An 18,053-nucleotide genomic window follows, 5' to 3' on the forward strand; every position below is an offset into this window, starting at 1 on the left:
GGGTTTGAATTCTGTCTCCACCATCTACTCACTTGCACAAGATATCAAATCTCTCTGAATCTCTTTGTGCTCAATGTTAACGGGTGATGTTACCCTTCACTGGGTTGGCAGAAGGACAAAATGCTAAATGTATAGTGTCTGGCATATTGGAAAGATAATAAATGCTAGTGCTCTTTCTAGAAAACATTTCTTAAACCTCGAGGGCTTTGCTGGAAACTCTTTAAAATAATTACATGGCATCTTGGAGTGGCATGTGAGTCCACTTTGTATTTGAACTACTAGTAGATCAAGCTGGACTTGCATAGGGAAGCTTTTTGGTAATTAACCCGGGGTTGGGTGATTTTAAGCCAGTTTTCATTCTGCTGCAGAAACAAAAAAAGATGAGACTGGAGAAATGCTATTCCTTTAATTGAAGGAACACTTTTATGTTCTCAGGTCTATTTTAATCTTAAGTGCCGATTATGCATCATTCTCTCCTGTTAACAGACACTTCTGTAAGTGATCTGCACAGAGAGAAATACGATTCTAACATAAATACTGTACCATGAGAAATTATCTTATTACCTAATATGCCAAAAAGTTAATGATAAAGGAACAGTACGAGCCATTTTTGGACAATATTAAAACTTGATTTTAGCTCATGGAAATAAAATGTAATTTCCTTTTATTATTCTCTTTTTCAGGTAGAACAAAGGCAGTGAAGGGTGTAAGGATATTATACAGCTGTGTTCTGTGAACTCCTGTTAAGGCTGTGGAATGGATCCAGGAAGGATGGCCTCAAATTAAGATTTTAATGGCTCTTCCATTTAGAAATCACACTCTTGCTTTTAATGCTGTCTTGTTAGATCTGATTTTTGACTTTGCAGGTGAAAGTAGAAAACCCCATTTCCTATTCAACTGTACAAATGTTTGCCTCTGTGTGTTTGCATGTGTATATCTGTTAGGGAACAAATGCATAGTGCCTACGGAAAGTCAGGACAAAACAATTTCAGGAACTGGGAGTTTCCTGAATCATCTATGGTAAAAGGCAATTAAATGCCAAATTTTGACAAGGATAAAGTAGCCAGACCCAAATACTGACTGAGTAGGGGCCCCAAGAGACTTTGTGAGTGTCAAATGTACTTTTAAATGTTATTCTTTGGGGTTTAAATGTTTTATTCAATAAATAATGATTAATTTTGATGAAAGAAATTTAAACAGGACTCAAGTTGATAAAAACTGCTGGCTGCAACCATCATTTGGTCAGTGCTTGATCTTTGGTAGTGGATGTAAGTAGTTTTGATGCTGGTGGTGATGATGTGGGGTGGTTATAGATACTAGCACGTGTTTTTGGCCCTATTCTGTTCCTATCACTTTGACAGAAATAACACTAAGTAAATGCCTTCAGCCTTCTCTGGCATGCAATTCTTCATCTAAGCAAAACATAATGTACCTAGGACCTGAAAGAAATTTAATAATCTCTGCATTCTTGTGATTTGTTAGACCTTTCCTACAAACACCTACAGAAACTATACAACGTTTGCCTGGAGATTTGAGGTAACAGGCTTACACTTGCAGCAAGACAGATTTTTTATTAGATGTTAGGCAGACAAGTTGTGCTGATGATGGGAAGTGTTGCCAAGAGAGTGTATGTAGAATGTCCTTCGTTGGATGTTTTAAAGATCTATTGAAACACCTACAGCTAATTGTGAAACTTTCAGGACAGATCTGTTGGAGGCTGGGGAATGAACTACGTGAACTGGTAAGATTCCATCAACTTCCAATATTCCAAAATAAGTATCCATTTGTTTAAAGTGCACTAAAATGACCCCTTTAACGAGCAGGGGTGGTGATGATTGGTAATAACTATCATAGGTTTGGCAGCAACATTTTTAGACCCTATGTACACATTTGCGAAGCTCTGTTATTACTGGGGGTAGTAATTTGTTTGAATGCCCATTTCTCTTCAGAAAAGGAACATAGCAGCTTGTCTTTAAGACAAAACTAAAAGGAGAATCTTTAAGTATGCGAAGTTCAGGCTGACTTAGAGTTTTAATATTTAGCTTGGTTAATTAAATCCTATTCTTTGCCCTGAATTTAATTATCCCAACCATTGAGGTAATTTAATATAATAATAAAAAAGGAGCTAATGAGAAATGGAAGAGACTCTGACTATTCCTTCATCTGGATCAGTGGGGGCATTTCTTCTTAAAGTGTCAGTTTGTGGATGGTGATGTGATGTTTTATGGGGTATTATGAATTTTCAATTAGTGAGAAGATGAAAAAGACAGACAGTAGATCATCAATGAATGATCATATCAGGAAATCACTGAAAAGCTCATCTGTAAAGTTCAGGGCATATTTTAATATGACTTCATGATACCTTAGGCAGTCTTTAGGCTGAGCTTAAATCACGTTCTTATACGCAGTATGAAAAAATCCTTGTTTAAGGTTTCTATTCAAAGGTCAGAAAGTCAGATACTTGAAACTTCTAAGCAAAAATGAGTTTAAATAAAGAGGTGACCTTTCTTTTCACTTCCAGTACAAAATGGTCTGTTTCCTTACTATTGCGCAAGCTTTGCCATCTCAGTGCTGAGGTGCCGTGCAGTTGTATCAGACTTGGATTCAAATCCCAGCTGGAAATTTGCTAGCTGTTTCAAGTTAATCTCACTGAGCCTCAGTCTTGTCATCTGTGAAATGAGGATAGTGCTATCTCCTTCTTCCAGATGGCTGCAGGACCAAGAGAGAGAACGTAGAGGGCACCACACAGCCTGTCTGACGCATAATAGAAGCTCTGAAAATAGTGACTCCCTTTCTTCTGCACAAGTCACAAGTATGCTTATAAATGAATAACAGACACTACTGGATCATAATGCCAAACACAATGCCAAATGTGTCGGCTCATTATCAACCAGGACAGTGCTCCTCACACTTTAAAGTACCAGTGATTCACCTGGGGAGCTGGTTAAATATAGATTTGCATTCAGCCAGAGATTCTGCATTTTAACAAGCTCCCAGATGACACTTAAACTGCTGGCTGGAGACCATACCTTTAGTAGTGTGGAACTAGGGCAATGACTTTTGAATACTGAGTTGACTTTGAGAGACTGGGCTAAGCTGCAAAACAGAAATTTACTCTACCTTTTTTGTTTGTTTGTTTAATGGTAAAAATATTGGGGAAATCTGAAGATGCTACAGAAAAAAAAGTGTGAGTGAACACATTTAAAAATCTGGGAAGCTCAAATCCATTCTACACACTTTCATTTATTGTCTGGACAAAGTACAAATAATTCAAACACAACAAGATTATGAAAAAAAAAACATTTACAATACTTTCTCTCAGAAATCATCTAAACTAGCAAGATTAACATGAAGTCATTCATTATAACTAAAGTATACAACTGCCTGGTCCTAAGATTTTTTTTCCTTTTTTTTCCCCCCCAAGAGTGAACACTTTATAGAGAAGAGATTTTGGCATGCCTTTCCCACTAATGCTTAGCAAATGCATCAAACTTTGCCAGCAAACTGAGTTCATTCATAGCAGGTGATGTTAAAAGGTTTCCCTGAATGTTGAACGAGTGTTCTCTGAACTGAAATCTGGTGTTTTTTTCTCAAAACCGAAAAGAGGAAAAAAAACAGAAAAAAAATTTAAAGGAGGAGTCTATGATGCAGCCGTGGTTTTCGTTACCTCTCTACCACTACGGCTACTACTACAAAGTTTGCCTCTTTAGTGTGAAAACAACAGTTCTGTCTACATGCACTTAGTGGGTTCAGCATGAGAAAAAACGCACAAAATAAGCACAAGTTATAAATAACCATAACGTTTTATTACCATTAAGACTAAACTGGTATTGAAAAGATTGTATATAACAAGACAAGAAAAGCAATAGCAAATTTAACTATCAACTAGATTATGCATAGCGAGTAACTGTTTCTATTACCCAGGGAAGAGCATGAACCCTTGTATTTTTTTGTTTTGTTTTTGTTTTAAATATATAACCGTACAAAGCACAAATATACTAAAATGATCAGTGCACTGGACGTGGGAGAATGCTCCCTCAGTCATTTTGTTCCCTTAGCTCTGTTTTGTTTTCCCCAATCTGAATTACGTTAAAATAAAGACCCAGTTGTTTTTATTTTTCTACTGTGCAGTAAGAAAAAATATTCACAACAAACATGACAATATATCAAACAATAGTTCTACACAAGTTACCTTGATACCTCTTTAACTGTCACTTAAATATCATAAGAAAACATTTTAAGACATATACAAACAAAACTAGCCAAGTGTTACAACTTATAATAAATTAACCCAAAGGAAAAATAACTTTATATATATATATTTATATTGTATATACACATACACACACAACAGAATGACACAATAATATGCTTCTTCCCATAGTTTAAGTAAACAAATAAGTAGTCTAGCCAATCTAGCTATATTTGATCTCGGCCATAGGCATCATCACATCTGCGATTAAATAAATAAGTGTTTCAAGCAACATAAACAGTGTTTCAAATGTACCAACACAGCCCAATTCTATCAGCATGGGCTACAAAGTGAATTTGAAAACTCCTTAATGAATTTAAAGCAAATGTAGTTTTTGTTTTCCTCTCCTAAACACATTACATTTAACTATGATACTAAGATATGTAAATAATTTCGTAGCACCTACTGCTCAAACTAAGGAAGTTTTAGATCAAAAGGAAAAATTAATCTTTTTAATTTTTGTTCTGCTGACATCCCATACTGATGACTTAAAGAAAAACTGTCTTTCAACTCATCTCCTTGCTTTTGGGTTTTGACTGTGGGGAACTGTGGTACCCTGGGTAGAATGAACACTCCTTTCCCCTAGTAATTAATAATTTTTTTATTATTATTACATGCTATGAAAAGATATGAAGATCATCTGTTTATAGCCCATCCTTCAAAAAACAGTCTACGAATCCAGTTTAAAACACACATCTTGATCTCTAAAAAGTTACCAGTGCAGTATGAACGCGACAAAGTTGTCAATTTCCCCTAAATTAGCCAGTCAAAATATTTTTTTCTCAAATCCAGATTCTCTTGTAAAAATTCTTTATATTTTATAAAAATAGATTTTTCTTGAAACCCATTTTCAGCAAAGAGACCACCTCTTTGGCAACGTTAATGTTATTAAATTGTTAATGTCATCAGGTATCCCCCTCGCCCCCATCCCCTAACAGAAGACTGTTTTAGTTCACATGATATAAAAGAAAAAAGGAAAAATAAAAAAATTTGCAAAAGTTTCTTTAATTTTTGCAATTTTTATTATTCCTCTTTAATTTGTGTGGGTTTTTTTTTTTAACCAATCTGATTGGATCAACATTTTGACAAAAAAGAAAAATCTTTATTTTCTTTCTTTGAATCCCATTACTTTGTAAAAATTGTTTTATTTTTATTATTTTTTTTTTGTTTTTTGTTTTTCTTCTTCAAATGAGCGAATGGTCATCTTAAAAAGACCCACCTTCAAGGAAGGTAGTAAAATTAGCTGGCTGGGTAAAAATCCCTGCACGTCGCTATCTATGTATATTATAGTCAACAACGACAGCTATGAAAGAACATTCAATGCATCAAAGGTATTTTTTTGTGTTTTTTTCTTTTTTTCTAAGCATTATAAAATCCTTTCCTGGTACACCTCAGGATAATCCAATGTTTTAATACTTAGGCAACACTGGCTTATAAAGTCCATGGTTGAATATAAGCCTTGAAAAGTTTGTTTCTCTCTCTTTTGTGTGTGTGCGTGTGTATGTGTGTGTGCGCGCGTGTGTTTTGTTCGTATATATTTATATATATATTTTAATAAGTAAGGATGGGAAATTCAGGACTTGTGGGCTTTGTTGGTTTTAAAGGAAACTTGCAACACTCGGTCTCCCAGGCGGTACCCGTTGAGGCTGGCAATGGCCATGGCTGCCTCATCATAGTTGGTCATGGTGACAAAGCCGAATCCCTTGCACTTGTTGGTGTTGAAGTCACGGATGACTTTGACGTTGTTCACCGCACCAAAGGGGCCGAAGAGCTGCCAGAGGACACTCTCGTCGGAATCAGGGGACAGGTTGTAGACAAAGATGCACCAGCCTGTTCCCGTGTGACCAGGGATGTTCATTCCCACAAGGCTTGTCATCCCGTCAATGGTGATTGGGGAGAACCTGGGGGGACAAGCAGAAGGGGGGACTGGTCCAGACATCAGTCTGACCGTGGATAACACACAGATGCACAGACACAGACATGGGGCAGAGGCCTGAGTGAGTGTTTGCAGGAGAGTCTTCAGGGTTTGAAAACCAAAATACAAAAACTAATGTCTGTGGCATTTCTTCTAATGGGAACAGTTAGACTGGCTAAGGCACGTATATGCTAAGAGAAAGGCCTAGGTCAACTACTAAAAACCACGAAGAACTCCCAGAGCAAGTCTCTGTCATACTATCAAGTATATGTTCATAGGGTATCCCACTCTGACCCTCACCCTCCCTCCCCACAATAGATCATGAGCTCTTCAGAGAAGGGGCCCCACTTCATTCATCCTTTTGCTGTACTTATTTATTCAGTGGAGCCCAGATGGGAATCTCACAGACATGACACGTAGAAAACACTCAATAACTGCTTATTGATTGAATAGGTGAATAACACTGGTGGATGTCGATGCTTGGGACGTTTCATTCATTTTTTAAGGCAGTTTAGGAGATGGCCCTAGAAGTGCTCAAGTCTACCATCTTTGCAGTCCCTTGACTTAACGGTTGTCAAAGATCTCTCAGTATTATCAGGCATGGAGATACATGAGATCTTTAGATATTATGGGGCATGGAGATACACCCATTGTTATTAATCCAACGGGTGGCTTATGTTTCATTTAGCATTTATACAAAAGAGTTCCGGAAAAACCCCTGAGCAATAATAATAAAGATGTATCACTCCTTGATGCTATATTATCTGGAATTCATTTCTAAGCGTCACAGGAGTGAGATTTCAAGTGGTATGTGCACTTATATATCTTGAATCACTGTACATCAGAAAAGCAGAAAACTGTTATTTGTCCTATTACAACTACTTTTGTATTAGGCTTCAAAATCTTCTTAGCTTTCACGTAATCTTGAAAAGAAAAACAATCCTTTAGATTCTATTCACCGTCTGATAAAATATGTATGTGATTCATGATGGATGCATCAGATGAAACAATTAGGTTACCAGTGCCTACAGCAGAAAAAATATTTATTAACATTTTACTTTATACCAAACTCATACAGGTATTTTGACTCTACACACTGACTAGTATCTTGCTTTTCACTTGGTTAGTTTTTTTTTTTTTGAAGTGGGGGATAGGAGGAGAGGAAGCAAAAACTGGGGAAGTGAATGGATAAAGTGCCATTTAGGAATGTTTTAAAAATACGCATATATTATTAGAGATTCAAAAGTCCTATGAAAGGATAGTTGTGTATCGAACTAAAATTTAGATAATCAAATGGCCGCTGAAGATATGCTAAATATAACGACTCAAAAGATATTATTTTTGGTATTGTTCACTACGTCAGTCTTCCCTCTTACTCAAAAACAAATAACAGGACAGACAAAACCAAAAACATCATGGTACAGATTCTTAGAAGGGCAAACCCATGTCTAATCGTTATTTGCATTATTTCTGAACATTGTCTTCTCAATCTTCTCTCCTTCAACTGAGTCAACTGACCTCTTTGGGTTTATAGGTAGAGAGCGGCTAAATATTGTAAGGCCAAAGTCAGGGCCAGCAAAGAGTTTTCAAGGAGAGCCTCAACTCTAGATGGTAATGTTACGTGGAGCACTTTGGTAGGAAGGACTCTGGATCCAAATCTGGGTTTAACAGGAAAAGAGAATGCTCTTATCAACTTGTGAAGTTTACTATGGGTGGGGAACTGGAGGAGATGGCAGTGTGCATGCTGCACTGCAGTGTCTTCCCTGACCTCATCTATGTATAAGCATCACTCTCTTCACAATATTTGGTGCAACTTCACAAAAGTTCAAGAGGAGCAAAGGTATGGGACAGAGCTGGGAAAAAGTGTAAAATGCGTGGGAACAGGCAAGCAGTATGCTAGACATGTGGAGATAATTCACAGTTACCCTCATGGCGGCTGGGATTGAGATTCAAGAGGCTGGCACCCTGACAGTGAAGTCTGCAGTCAAGTTACTTTCTCCACTGCGTGCCAGTTTCCAGAGCAGGGTACCTACCATGCACAGCAAGTGGTGAAAGGCCTGCCTCATACAGGGAGTGTGACTTGGACTATTCAAGACCACATCTCTTTCCCGTGACCGCAGATAGGGGAGTTAAAGTGTGCAGCTCTACAGAGCAGGATGATGAAGATGCTATCTCCCTAGCAGCTCAGTGGGGCTTATCAAAAGTGCACGTGGGAATCTCATGGACACAGTGACATAAAGCACCCAACCTCCCGAGATTCAGTTTTCAGACTAGGTCTGGAACACCCTTGTGACTACATTCAGAAAGTCCCCCAAAACTTAACACCACAAAAAGGTTTTAAATAAAAGAAACAGCAAGTTTAAAACATACATACATATATAACCAAGGGAGGATTGCTAATAACTGCTAAAACCTGTAACGAAAGAAACCCCTCTTTCCCTTGACCGCAGAAAGGGGAATTAAAGTGTGCAGCTCTACAGAGCAGGATGATGAAGATGCTATCTCCCTAGCAGCTCAGTGGGGCTTATCAAAAGTGCACGTGGGAATCTCATGGACACAGTGACATAAAGCACCCAACCTCCCGAGATTCAGTTTTCAGACTAGGTCTGGAACACCCTTGTGACTACATTCAGAAAGTCCCCCAAAACTTAACACCACAAAAAGGTTTTAAATAAAAGAAACAGCAAGTTTAAAACATACATACATATATAACCAAGGGAGGATTGCTAATAACTGCTAAAACCTGTAACGAAAGAAACCCCTGGTTGAGGTGCACACAGATACACTTCATTCTCAGGCTGGGCCCTGAAATGCACTTTGAGCTGGGGGCGGGAGTCATAAGGTCATCCACGCACTTATTCATGCTTTGGCCAGGGCTGGTAGTCCAAAATCTAATTTTTCCACTGACAATCATAAGATGATTAGCAAAATGTTCTAATTTTCATTTGCTGGAATCTGCCCTCTTAAGTGAATCTTGGCATTGCTAATGTAAAACAGTTGCTTTGCAAGTTTGCAAAATTATCTGGCAAAGAGTCACAGCCTTCCCTCTTAGGGGAGCCGCTCAGAGGACCAGATTATTAAAGGCTTGGTAGCTGCGGCACCTGAACCATAGGAGAAGCCCACCTGCAAATAAAAGAAAAAGTGAAACACACAAACAGACTTTGTGTGCCCTAAAAGAAACAAAACCGAGGTCTGAAAGTAAAAGAGAATTTGACATGCTGGTGGAAGAAAAAGGAAGAATTAAAAAAAAAGTAAAGTTAGTGAATTAAAAAAAAATTCTAGCCCCAGTCTGTGCCAACACGGACATCTGGCAATCTGTGGAGTTTTAATTACCTCTTTACGCCATAGGCCATATTAAGCAAATTGTCCAGCCTGCAAAGAGAAGGAGGGTCTCTGGGTTAATGCCTCACAGATGGCAAGATCGCTCAATGGAACTATTAATAAGAATGCTCCATTTTCAAAGAAGAAAAGCTCAAAAACTTTCCCCAGTGCTTAGGAGTCTATCCGCTGGTAGTTCCCCCTTCTCCTGGCTCCAACTAAAGTAATTCATGTTCAGGTCAATGCTGGAGTTTAAAGCAAGTGTCTAATGAACCTTCCTTTCTTTCAAGGTCTCAATTAATCCCACTCCCCCCACCTCTTAGAACATTTGTGAGGATTTTATTTTACGTTGTGCTGTGAAAATTTTTAAAGAGGGGTGGCATCTTAAGTTGTTCACCTTTCACTGTAATGAAATTTATGAATAAAGGTCTCTGCTCCAGATTAACAATATAAGCACACACATCATGCATATCAGAATGGATCTTTTCTCTTAGCCTGGCTACTTTAACTAAATCTTCTTACCACACACATTTTTTTTTTGATGGGGGGGGAGGTTTGAGGGTTCAGATTTTTAAAAAATTAGCTTACTATTTACAACCTGAAAGCACCTCCCAGCAAACTGCCATTTTGTTATAATCTCCTTCACCTTCAGTATCTTACTTGGGGATAAGCTATTCACATCATGGGGCAGTAGTAACCATAGTTTCCACCGTTAGAAGCCTGCTGGAAAGGTTTTTTACATAAATACTGCATGTATTCTCACACAAAATAAAAATTAGATGACTTGGACTCTTCATGAAATCATTAACCATTTCATGTTCAGGGGGCATGGAAGTACACTCCAGAGGCTGATTTTTCTCCTCCGTGTGGCTAGGTGGAAGGGCCTACTATCTTCCCATGTGATGTTCGAAAAAGAGAAAGACCCTTTCATTAAAGGGAAGTTGGGACATGGGTGGAATAAAATAACTATTTAGAATTATTATGGGTAGGTCAAGAATATTCTTTTTTTTTTTGCAGTACGCGGGCCTCTCACTGTTGTGGCCTCTCCCGTTGCGGAGCACAGGCTCCAGACGCGCAGGCTCAGCGGCCATGGCTCACGGGCCCAGCCGCTCCGCGGCATGTGGGATCTTCCCGGACCGGGGCACGAACCCGTGTCCCCTGCATCGGCAGGCGGACTCTCAACCACTGCGCCACCAGGGAAGCCCAAGAATATTCTTATCTCTTGCATAACAGAGGTCGGACTGCCTACATGGTCAAGGTTGGACTGCCTACATGGAGAGAAATCTGCCTTTCAGAAATGTCCCAGAAGGGGAATGCCCCGTTGCACCTGGAGCTTCCTGGGGGTTGGGTACCCAGAGGAAACACTAGTAAGGCTTGGACAAAGTCTTCCTCCTTGTCTTTCCGGAGTCTGCTGACAATGTCAGAGTAAAGGTAACACAGAAGAGAGGATCCCCTCTACCCCCACCAACCCAACAGAGTTACCGGCACAAGAAGGAGGAGGGCAGAGACCAAACCATTCCCTCTGGCAAGGATATGCCTTCGGGCTACTCTTTTCTTTGACTTTATTAAAAGCCACTGCCTTAGCTTTAAGTCTAAACTGCTGAATGTGGTCACTTATCTGTGATTAACTCTCATTGAAACTGAACCTTCTTATTCAGTTAAATGCAGAAAATTTGTTTCAATCAAAGAATCTGAAGATTAATCACGGTCACAGCGGTAGTTTGAAAGGGGGCTTAGAAAAGCTTAGAAAAGTCCAATCATCACATTTTATAGCGGTGGAAACTGAGATTTGGGGGCAATTTCCCACAGTGATTCCTAGAGGCAGAGGTTCTCACCCCGCCCCATGCTTCAGGGCAGTGGGCTTCCCTGGCTCTTGTCCAGCACTCGTGTAGCAGGGCTCTTTCCCCTGTGGGCACGCCTACCTGAACCTCTGAGCCTGGTGGTGAAGTGGGCCGGGATAGCGCCGGTTGGGGGACTGGTAGAGCTGGGAGAGCAGGGCCTGGCTGGACTTCTGGCTGGGGTTGTTGGCAAACTTCACAGTAATTGGTTCCGTAGCACCACTGGGCTTCTGGCCATTCAGCCCTTTGATTGCTTCTTCTGCCTCAATCCTCTTATCAAACCGGATAAATCCCACCCCTCTGGACACTCCTGGGGAAAGAGAAAGAGCCTTGATAAAGAGTGAACAAACCAAACTGGTAAACATCTCCAGGAAGAGATGCGCTGGGTCCCATGGATTTCCTTGGGGAGTCAGCCCACCTGCGGGGTCAGGGCTGAGCCTGGCTTCCTGAATCTTTCTCACCCATCAAAATGCACCTGCCTGCATTTCTGCCATCATGGCCCTGGACTGTGACTCCTACCCACAGAACACAGGCATCTTTCTCATCTGTCCCTTCCAGTCCCCCACCACCACCCTGCTCAGTCCTCAGGTCTCCCTTTAGTTGCTGTAACTGATCACCCACTGTCCAGTTTCTAGTCCTCCAATGTGTCCACCACACCTGGCAACTAAATAATCTATTTGAAAAGCAAACTCTGACCATATTATACCGTTTAAAAACATCTTTTATACTTTTTCTGTACCTTTTCAATTTTTTACCTTGTGCATGGTACCTATTCCTCATTGCTCCCTATGCCAAACACAGAAAAACAAATGAAAAAAACCCACAAAAATCCCTTCCATAGCTCCATGCTGCATACGGATGAATTCTAGACTTCTTGGCGTGGCATTTAATGCCCTTGATGATCTGGCCCCAACCCCCTGTTGAACCTCATGTCAGCCATGCTGAACTGCCAGATATTCCTTGAACAGGTTATGTCCTGCCTCAACTCCACGCCTTCGGGTATGTCCTATCCACCTATTCTACAGGATACATCCTATCCACTTAGCATGCTCTGTCCCTCCTTCTTGCCAGATAATTGCAAGTCATCCTCCAAAACTCTGTTCAAACATCACCTCTTTGATGGAAACTTCCTTCCCAACAGTGCCCACCAGGCACAGCACGCCTTCTCCTGAGCTCTTGTTGGGCAACGGACAGCCCTAGCAGGTACTCATCACACTGGAGTCTTATACTTCAGTGAGGGTTTGTTGCAATAGTCAAATGATAAACACATGCTAAATGGCTCCCAGGGGGTGTTTTAAATTAGAGTAGGTGAAAACCTTCTGTCATCAAAAATGCAGCCTGGGGGTAAGTGGGGGGAGGGATAAATTGGAAGATTGGGATCGACACATACACACTACTATATGTAATACAGATAACTAATAAGGACCTACTGTATAGCACAGGGAACTCTACTCAATACTCTGTAATGGCCTATATGGGAAGAGAATCTAAAAAAGGGTGGATATATGTATTTGTATAACAGATTCACTTTGCTGTACTCCTGAAGCTAACACAACATTGTAAATCAATTAAAAAAAAAAATGCAACCTCAGTGCCTTTCTTACTGACAGGTGGTGGCGGCGGTTGCTTTTCTTTATGATGGCCAAAGTGTCACAGCACCAGATCCTGGGTTATCCCTGCACTGCTGCTAACTAACTGGACAGAAGTCACATGTCCCACTTTGGACCTCTGTTTCCTCATGTGTGAAATGAGGCAGTTTGAGGTTGCCTCTAACTTTACAATGCTATCATTGGAGACAGAGCTATACATATAGACTCTTTTCACATACAAAAGTAATGTTATTTGGTTGAGGGTTGAAAGAGACTTTGAAGGTCATTCAGCCCCACTCCCAGCCTGATGGCTGAATCCTCTTTACAACTCTGCCAAGTAGTTTAGCTGCTGCTGGAACAATTCCCACGATGGAGATCTCCTACTTCCCACGATGGCCCATTTTAAATTCCGGCAGTTGATTGATAAAAAGTCTTTCTCTTAGGTCAAAAATCTGTTTACTCATGACCCACATCCTTTTCCCTAAGTAACCACTACCTTTCTGCTCCTATGGGTCACAAGGCACTGGCTGGTGACACTGAGACACAAAATAACGGCAAAAATATACTTAACCTGTGACTTGATCCACCAGGATTCGTGAGGTGATGATACGGCCATATTGTGAGAAAAGCTGTTCCAGTTCCTTCTGGGTCATGGTTTTGGGAAGGCCGCTAACGTAGAGGTTAGCATCCCTGATTGAGGCAGAGCTTGGACGGGCATATGAGACCTAGGAAAAGGCAAGAGGTGCTAAATCCATTACAGGCAACATTCTCTGAGTAGAGACTGAGTCAACAACTGAGATGACAGCCCCGTGTCTATCATTCTAACTCACAGTGTCAGTTCAAATAACTCTGCAGTTCAGATGTTTAGCTACTTTTGTAATAGTAATGAGAACCAGGAGAACAGCAATAGAGGAACAAAAGGATAGTTGGTGATAACTTAAAACAAATGCACAGATAAGGGTCTCTAAGTGCAGAACAAAATAGCTACTGTATGGCAGCTGTTAAATGCAGAACTACCCACGCATGGAGTTCTGAAGATGTACCTCCTAGATGTGGGTGTATAGATGATTTACTGTATCCGACACATAATAATCTTTGAAAAAACCAAAAAAAAACCCCATGAAATTCTGCTCTGCAGATTTCTTTCCTTGCCAACCCCACCCCACCCCCATCCCCTTCTTGAACACATAAAAGCGATCAGGTTCTCCGCAAGATTTTTTTATGTCCCATTCTTTGCGTTGTTCCAATCTGTTCCCACAAGGTCTGCTCTCGCTGAATGACAAAGTGCTGGTGAAATGGGGCTGAATGAACATCTGCTTGCGAAACTGGATATGTGACCTTGTCATAACATCTGCAAGAACCAGTTGCCTTCTAACTTTGAGGCAGAGCAGATGAAACCACAATAAAAAAAATTGAGGGCACGATGGAAAGGAGGGAGGGAGAGGGCAGTGGAGAGAGAAGTGAGCTTCACCGATGGTTATAATAAGTTCGACTTTGTAAATCTGTCCTCCCGGATCTCTCAACTGCTTTTTTTTTTCCCCAAAAAGCTAACACAAAAGTGTAAACAGATCTGAAATTCCATCTGCAAGAAGCCAAATCTGTAGCAGTACACATAAGCAAAGCAAACCCCAGCAGTCATTAATTTTAGACTTTCATTTACTTATTTATTTTTTAAGAAAACAACATTAGACATTTGAAATATAATTTACAGCTAGTCTAACAAAAGCACTTTCCTGCTAAAGCTATTTCTGGGGCGGTTATGGCTCAGAATAGATGATGAAAACAGTCATTTCAGAGCACATCTGACAATGTTGGACAGGGAGGGACCTATATGCCTTATTAGCATTTTTTAGTTTTATTTAATTTGTATAACCAATTCACAGGACCTGCTAAGACTACAGGGGTGAGTGAGTATGTGTGTGTGTGTATGTGTGCTCTGCATACACAAAAGCATGTTTGCAAAAGGAATTATACATGTTAAACTGGACTTTTGGCATTAGGAACTAAACCTCCAGCAGGGAAGGAGACCTTGCATCTGAGAATGGGTCTAGCAGCGGATCACGCAAAGAGGCGTGAAGGATGAGCAGACCCCCTCATCCATGGCACTCTCTCCCTTTCCATGCAGAGATGCCAGGTCCCTTTCTGGGTTCCACACCTAAAAATAGATGTTGACTCAACAGATAAAATGATGTGAGTGACTAATCTGCCTTACTGGCCTCCTCCTGTCAATGGAGCAAGGCAGTCAGTCTGAGCATTTACCTCTTCTAGAAACTCATGGGTGGCCTCTGAAGGCTCCTTCCCAGCACATGGATGACATGCACAGAGGCCATTTCATGGAGGGTCCCTGTGTGTGTATCTGGGGGTGGGGACTGAAGGACCAAGAATCCCATGTGACTGCCAGGACAGGGCATCACTCTACACAAGGTTGTCCTCCCCCTGTCCTTTCAGGTTATAACTTAGCAGAACTATTTTTTAGGCATGAGGAGGGAGCGGTAGGAAGAGGGAAATAAAAACATCAGAGTGACATGTCTATGGTAATGAGGGTCACCCTTTTCTCACACCTGCCAATTACTGACAAATTAATTGTCTGAATGATCTTCATGCTCCCCCAAAACAAACCTTCCCACCTCTATGCTTTTGTTCACAGGGAACATTTTTCCACCTACTTCCTCAGGTCCTAATCTACTCTTACTAAGGCCTAGATCAAATGCTACTTTCTCTAGACAGCTTTTCCTTATCTTACCTCCTCCTAAAAATCCCCCTCACAGTGCTCTGGATGAACCGCACCCATGGCACTTAAGCCATCTGACCTTGATTTTCCATCTCTCTATCTAGTCTGCTGATCTCCTTGAGGTCATGGCTTGTGTATGTGTGTCTTATTCATCTCTGTGGTTCTAGCTCCCAACACAGAGCCCGATACTCGCAGGGTGCTTAACACCCACTGAAAGAGTGAATGAACACTGACGGATCATAATGAATGACTTGGGCATTAATGGCTCTTTGGGTTAATTGCAGCTTGGATTCCTCCACTTAAGGGGATCGCTGAGAGTTAAGCATTCTGTTTTCCTACTAAGTCATAGCTGTGTTTTCCTACTAAGCTAAGAGCTAAGAGACATGTTTCCTATTCTCCAGTATCTGGGGTTGGAAGGACTAAATCTTGTTTGAGAACTAGATTTAGAGGCCTCTCTTAGCAAGCATTTCCTGAGGATCTACTATGAGCCAGGCATAGTGCTGTATGCTGGGGATACACAACAAGCAAGAACAGGCATGGTCTCTTGCCCTAAAGGACTTCCAAGTCCAACAGGGGCAACAGACAACACACAGCAGGTACTCAATAAATAAGCTGAATGGAAGAATGGTGCATATATGGACCAGTTATCATAATGCCACAAGATGTGTGCCATTCCAGGGCTGTATATTTGGGGCTGGAACATAGAGAAGGGGAGGCTAGTCTACCTTTTAATTAAGGGTTAAAAGGGCCAGGAAGGAGACAGAGCTGAGGTGAGACTGGTGGTGAGGCAGGTCGTATCACAGTGTGTGGTGGGGTCAGGGAGCCGTGGCCTGATGATAGCCCTCCTCTGTTGTGAGGACAAAAGAGATGATGAAGGTCAAGGGCTTAGCGCAGTGCCTGCCTGGCACCCAATAAATGCACAATGCGTAGTAATGACCTTGATCCCCTTATTTTTGTGCAGCTAGAGCTGGGGTACAGGGGAGAGCAGGCTGGGGACAGATCTGCTAGGGAAAAGGAGCTGGAACTGGAAAGTCAAAACCATCTCCCCAAAAGAGGATTCTGACAGAGGCAGAATCTCAGAGAGGGAGAATTACTGTGACAGACCCCAGTCACTGAGCAGCGACATCCCTAAGGTGAACAGTACCTCAACCATTCACCAAGCCTAAATCCCGCTTAGTTTTTCTCCTCTATTTGGAAACTTAGGTCTATTGTTCTCTTAGTTCCCTGTCTAGGAAACCTGCAGAAGTGGGAGTGGGCGAAAAACAACAGAAAAAGGATCTTCCCACATTCAACATCCAAATGCTTGCCCCAGTGTCGAAACTTTTCAAGTTTCTTCATACATTTATTAAACCCTAACTGAGTTAGGGTGTCAGATGTCAGGCCCTTTGTTAGGCTGAAACATTTCTTAAAAAATCACTGACTTTTAGCCCCTCCAGAGAGTCCGCCATTGCTGGCTTATTAACCCCACTAGAGCCTGAGGCTTCCAACGCTGGAAGAAGTGCCCTAAAGAACCCTGTGCCTCAGACCATCAGGATCCTGCTCACTTCTTTCATCCAGCACCTCTGAAAACAAGACTGGTATTTCTACGCCCGCACCAATCTTGCTCTGGAGCTCAGGAGCTGGAGTGGGGAGATGACCCCTCTCTCTCTGGGTAAGGGTGGCCCAAAGGCAGGTGACTGTACAAATGATCTCGATGAAGATTTGCAGTCACTCCAAACTCCTTATCCCTCCCCATCCCTGCAGGCTCACAGTAACCCCTACTCTCTGCAAGACTGACAGTACAGCACGGAGCTTATGAGACATGGGCTGGCTCCAGTACTCACTAGCTTTGTGACCTTGGGCAAGTAATTTGATCTCGATAAGTCTGTTTCTTTACTGGTAAAAAGGGGAACAATTCTCCTTTGATGGGTTATTGTAAAGGATTAAGATGACAGACTTAATGTGTCTAGCACATACCTAGAATTTAGTATCAACTTGGTAAATATTATTATGTGATGACTCAGATAGGCTTTTGTGGGTCAGTCTGGGACTAGCCCCCATTGGGACACACCTTCCAATTTTACCACACAAGCAAACATCTGGAACACTACCAGTAAGCGCCTATAAAGCACTGTCCTCCTCCATCAGACTGGTTGGGGTCTGGATCATCCTTTATCACTTCGCAGTCATGAATTTCCTTTAGCACATTCCTACAGGTTCCACTGCCTGACATCCACAAAGTACTTTCCACTTTCCAAAATGACTTTACAAGGCTGTTCTCTGAGGTAAGGCAGGCATTGTCATTCATCACTGATGGGGCAGCAGGACCAGGGCTGGGGCTGCCCCTTGCGACACAGCACTCACAGGTTCCTTCACCTGCTCACAGCCAGGGCTTGGCAGGGTGGGAGGAACAGCACGGCCTGGGGAAAAG

The 18,053-nt window shown here is 41.5% G+C and overlaps 1 protein-coding gene across 6 annotated transcripts in view; it reads right to left on the reverse strand.

Annotated features, from left to right (window-relative positions):
- Nucleotides 1-3,210: 3,210 nt before the first annotated feature.
- Nucleotides 3,211-18,053, reverse strand: part of ELAVL4 (ELAV like RNA binding protein 4) — a 92,940-nt gene continuing 78,097 nt past the window's right edge. For 2 of the 6 annotated variants that reach the window (XM_007459645.1, XM_007459641.1), the window contains exons 4-7: nucleotides 13,484-13,637; nucleotides 11,408-11,633; nucleotides 9,501-9,539; nucleotides 5,605-6,153 (exon numbers count right to left, since the gene is read on the reverse strand). In XM_007459645.1, the coding sequence (XP_007459707.1) occupies nucleotides 5,826-6,153; nucleotides 9,501-9,539; nucleotides 11,408-11,633; nucleotides 13,484-13,637 (747 nt within the window). In that variant the 3' untranslated portion in view covers nucleotides 5,605-5,825. Of the gene's footprint in view, nucleotides 6,196-9,500; nucleotides 9,540-11,407; nucleotides 11,634-13,483; nucleotides 13,638-18,053 lie in introns of all 6 variants that reach the window. The other 4 variants (XM_007459644.1, XM_007459643.1, XM_007459642.1 and 1 more) reach the window with 4 other exon arrangements.

Source organism: Lipotes vexillifer, unplaced genomic scaffold (genome assembly GCF_000442215.2).
Source record: "Lipotes vexillifer unplaced genomic scaffold, Lipotes_vexillifer_v1.1 scaffold525, whole genome shotgun sequence".
Classification (NCBI taxonomy): domain Eukaryota; kingdom Metazoa; phylum Chordata; class Mammalia; order Artiodactyla; family Lipotidae; genus Lipotes; species Lipotes vexillifer.